This window comes from Coptis chinensis, chromosome 4, assembly GCF_015680905.1.
Source record: "Coptis chinensis isolate HL-2020 chromosome 4, ASM1568090v1, whole genome shotgun sequence".
Lineage (NCBI taxonomy): Eukaryota > Viridiplantae > Streptophyta > Magnoliopsida > Ranunculales > Ranunculaceae > Coptis > Coptis chinensis.
The window spans coordinates 57,468,790-57,473,103 of record NC_141459.1 but is presented as its reverse complement, the minus strand read 5'-3'; the positions used below and the strand labels follow the sequence as shown (position 1 = coordinate 57,473,103).

The window sequence follows — 4,314 nt, the reverse complement described above, 5'->3', positions numbered from 1 at the left end:
AGGGATCAGATCATGCACCACTCTTGGGATCTAATATGGTAGTGTCAAGTCCTCATAATGCTCCTTTCAGATTCAATCAATGTTGGATTGAACATGAATCCTTTATGGGGTTAGCTGAGCAGGTTTGGGGTTGGGAAGTTGTGGGCACTCCGATACATATCTTCTCAGAGAAGTTAAAGAGGCTCAAACACGCACTGAAGGATTGGAACAAGCATACATATGGGAATGTGGATAGTAATGTGATTGATGCTCAAAAGGAACTAATTTTCCTTCAACAGCTAGTTGATGATGACCCTTTCAATGATCAGCTAGAGTTACAGATGTTTGAGAAGGAGCTGAACCTGGATCAAGCAATGAATAACAAAGGCAAATTTTGAAAACAAAAAAGCATAACAAACTGGGAAGTTGATGATTCAAGGAACAATTCATTCTTTCACAAGATGTGAAATATCAAGCAAGGATATGCTTTTATCATCAAACTTCATGAAGAACAAGATAACAATATCTCTGAGCCAAGGCTTGTACAGGAGCATATTGTATATATTATGAACATAAATTCTAGTATAAAGAAGTGTAGCTGGATGAAGATTTGTTGCAACTAATCCCGAACATAGTCACTCATGAAGACAATCTTATGTTGGATGTTATGCCGACAAGGAATGAAATTAGATAGGTGGTGTTCGCAATTAGTCAAGATAGTGCCCTCGGACCTGATGGTTTTCATGGCTACTTCTATCAAGCTTGTTGGACTGTTATCAAGGAGGACCTCATCAATGTAGTGGACTTTTTTTTTTAGAGAAGCCATTGTGGAGTGAATTCAAACTTCATTTCTCTCATTCCTAAGGTCAAGAATGCAACCAAAATCTCTCAGTATAGGCCAATATGCATGGGTAATTTTTTGATTAAAATTTTCTCAAAAATCTTACAAGTTAGATTGAATAACATTATTTGTAAGTTGGTGTCTAAGGAACAAGTAGGTTTCATTCAAGGGAGGTTGCCTCAAGCTAGTATTGGGTTGGCTTCAGAGATGATCAATGAGCTCAAGAAGAAAAAGTTTGGAGGTAATATAGCTGTTAAAGTGGATATTTCACAAGCTTATGATACTCTAAGTATGGAGTTCTTGGTGGCCGTCCTTAAAAAATTTGGTTTCTCTGATCTTTGGGTTCAAAGAGTGGAGGTCTTAATCAAATCAACTCGTATCTCTATCTTAGTTAATGGTGGCCCGTGTGGTTTCTTCACAGCTAGTAGGGGCCTTCAGCAAGGCTACCTCTTATCACCACTCTTATTTGCTTTGGCAGAGTATGCACTAAGCAGGGGCATTAATAAATTGCAGGAGTTGGGGGCTAACCAAGCCTATGGTGACTGTTAAAGGATTCCATGGCCCTTCACACTTGTTGTTTGCCGAAGATGTGATGATTTTTAGTGATGGTACAATGAACTCTGTGTCAAATATTGTTGCACTCTTACATAGATATCAAATGACTTCAGGTCAAGAGATAAATAAAGCTAAGAGCCAGATGTTTGTGGGGCGTATTAACCAAGAGAGGTTGCAAAACATTGAAGAAGAGTTGGGGTTTCAAGTTGGTGGCTTACCTGAAAAATACATTGGAGTCCCTCTACTTCAAGGTAGGGTAACTAGAGCTAATGTGAGGTCTCTGCTTGATAAGATTAAAGGCAAAATTTCAAGGTGGAAAGGCAAACTCTTGTCATTCCAAGGAAGATTGATACTAGTCAAGTCTATTCTCTCGAGCATTCCATTACATTATATGGCTATATATAGATGGCCAAAATGACTTATTCATGAAGCAGAAACTCTCTTAAGAAATTTTCTTTGGAGTGGTAATCCAGCTATCAGGAAGAAAGTGGTGGTGGCATGGGATAGGTGTTGCAAACTCATTAGTGAAGGGGGACTTGGTACTCGAAGACTGAAAGAGATGAATCTTGCATTACTTATGAAATTAGCTTGGCATGTTCTTACAGTAGATGATGACTTTGCCCAGTTCATGAGGCACAAGTACTTTTCCCGAGATGAAGACCGTATTAAATACAGCGCCCGATCCTCTATCTAGTCAGGTATTAAGTGGGCTTTAGAACATATAGAGCAGAATTGCCAATGGAATATTGGAGATGGTTAAAAAATTGATGTATGGAGACATAATTGGTCGGGAAATTCAAGTATAATGCAAGAATTGGGACTGACTAGTCCTGATTAAAGGATGCAATGCAAGACTTGACCAGGTAATAAGAGAAGGTGAGTGGAAAATTCCAATTCCTATTCAGCATGTTTTTGTGCAAGCTGGAATCGACTTGGATCACTTGCATGTGCAAGATGTTTCAGTACAAGATTCAAGAGTGTGGATGTCGGATTCCGAAGGACACTTTAGTGTTGTCTCAGCATTTGAATTAATCAGGACAAAGAAACCTCAAGTCAATTGGGCTTCTATGGTCTGGGATCCTACTATCCATCGTAACATCTCTGCCACGACTTGGAAACTATGCTCTAAAGGTGCAGCTACAGATGATGCAGTTAAGCTAAGAGGTGTTAAATAGGCTTCTAAATGCTATTGTGGGTGTGCAAAAGAAGAATCTCTCCATCATATTCTATGGGAATGTGATATCGCCAAACACTTGTGGGGATGGGTGGCTCAAAAATTTGGTATTACTACAAATTTCTCTTCTCTTCAAGAAGGGAGAGCAGCAACAACTTCTAAGAATGGTATCATTAAGCAATTATGGCACACGGCGTTGGTTAGCGGCATTGTGGTTCTATGGAAACATAGAAATATGGTGTATCATGATGATTGCAGGCCAACTTCACAAACATGTCAGAAAATGCTAACTGCCAACATTCATATGGCATATAAACTGTCCACAAAGTCTATGTCGAGCTTAACCGATGAAAGCATTCTAAGAAGCTGGGGTCTTCAGCCCAAGCCCAGGATGGCACCCAAAGTGCAAAGTTGCAAATGGTTCTTACCAGACCAAGGGATGATTAAGGCAAATGTGGATGGCTCTTCAAGAGGTAATCTAGGTCAAGAGGGTGTGGGAGTTATATACAGAGACTATATGGGTCAATTTAAGTTGGTGATGAGTAGAAACATTGGAAACCAGACCAACTTCATGGCTGAGGTGTTTGCCATCATAAAGTGCATTGAACTAGCAGTACAAAGGGGTTAGTATATACTTTGGTTAGAATCTGATTCCACAGCTGTTGTACATGCTCTCGAACATAATAGGCTGCCTTGGTTTAATTCGTCACTCCTAGGTGGAACAAGTGTAAATCTAAGATTCAACAAATTTATCTCACCTCAACTTGGAGGGAAGTGAATATGGCTACAGAGTGTGCTGTTAAACATGGAGCTAGTGCGACAGAGATGATAACGGAGTTAGAGGAAGGAAGGCCCCATTGGCTTTGAAGATGGGATTTGCCGGATACTACATACTATAGATTCACTGACTAAATGTACTCTTAAAGGGTGACTTGTTTGTTTTGCGTTGTATTTTGAGACTTGTATTTTGTAGGGCTTATTGATAATAAATATCTTTAATTGATTAGAAAACAGTAGATTGAATGTGGAGGAACAGTAATTATCAAGATATGAAATTCTCTAAATCATGTGATAAAGAGGAGAGTAGTTGTGTTCGTACCACTCTAGTTGTACATTAGTTGAATGCAAGTTTAGATTAGACTTGTGTTTTTACTAGTGAAAGTAATATGATATGAAAATAGTAGATAAACAGTGAATTAAATGAAAAGGAAAGATATTAGAAGGGGTTTAATCCGCCACGCGATTCAATTGACTATTAGTTAATATCGAATTGCTTGTGTTAATCCCTAGTGAACACCAAGTCCTCTCAGATCAAGGCTTCACTAGCATGAGAGTTTAGAGTCACCACCAAACTCTTTGGTGGTGACTCTAAACTCTAGTTCTCCATTATGAGCTCTATCTCTAGACACTCACAATGAAGAACTTGACATTCTTGATACAAAAAAATACTAAACTAATGGTTAATCATCCTCACATGGCTTCATAAACCTCCTCTAATGGAGGTTTAGCCTTGTGTCATCGGAATCATGCTAACTAAACAATAATAATAAGACATAATGTAAAGAATAATTATTGAAAGTAAATTAAAGTTTTTTATTGATGGGAATTAATGGAGGCTACAAACTAAATTATTCTAACCCTAAACTACACTAGAGAGAGAGAAAAAAAAACCCTAATTTAAACCTAAACTAATAATGGAGAAGATGGGAGTGTTTAGCCTTAACCCTCTTTATATAGGAGAGGGTTAGGGTTACATTTTCGTGCA

General features: G+C 38.4%; 1 protein-coding gene across 1 annotated transcript; it reads left to right on the top strand.

The window, feature by feature from the left end:
• Positions 1 to 886: 886 nt before the first annotated feature.
• LOC147504143 (secreted RxLR effector protein 78-like) lies at positions 887 to 1,369 on the top strand. Its single transcript, XM_086605074.1, has one exon. The coding sequence runs from the start codon at positions 887 to 889 to the stop codon at positions 1,367 to 1,369; it is 483 nt and encodes a 160-aa protein (XP_086461200.1).
• The last annotated feature ends 2,945 nt before the right edge of the window (positions 1,370 to 4,314 follow it).

Bases quoted from the DNA above. Each gene is read 5' to 3' on its own strand.
- LOC147504143 (XM_086605074.1), top strand. From the start codon at position 887: ATGGGTAATTTTTTGATTAAAATTTTCTCAAAAATCTTACAAGTTAGA.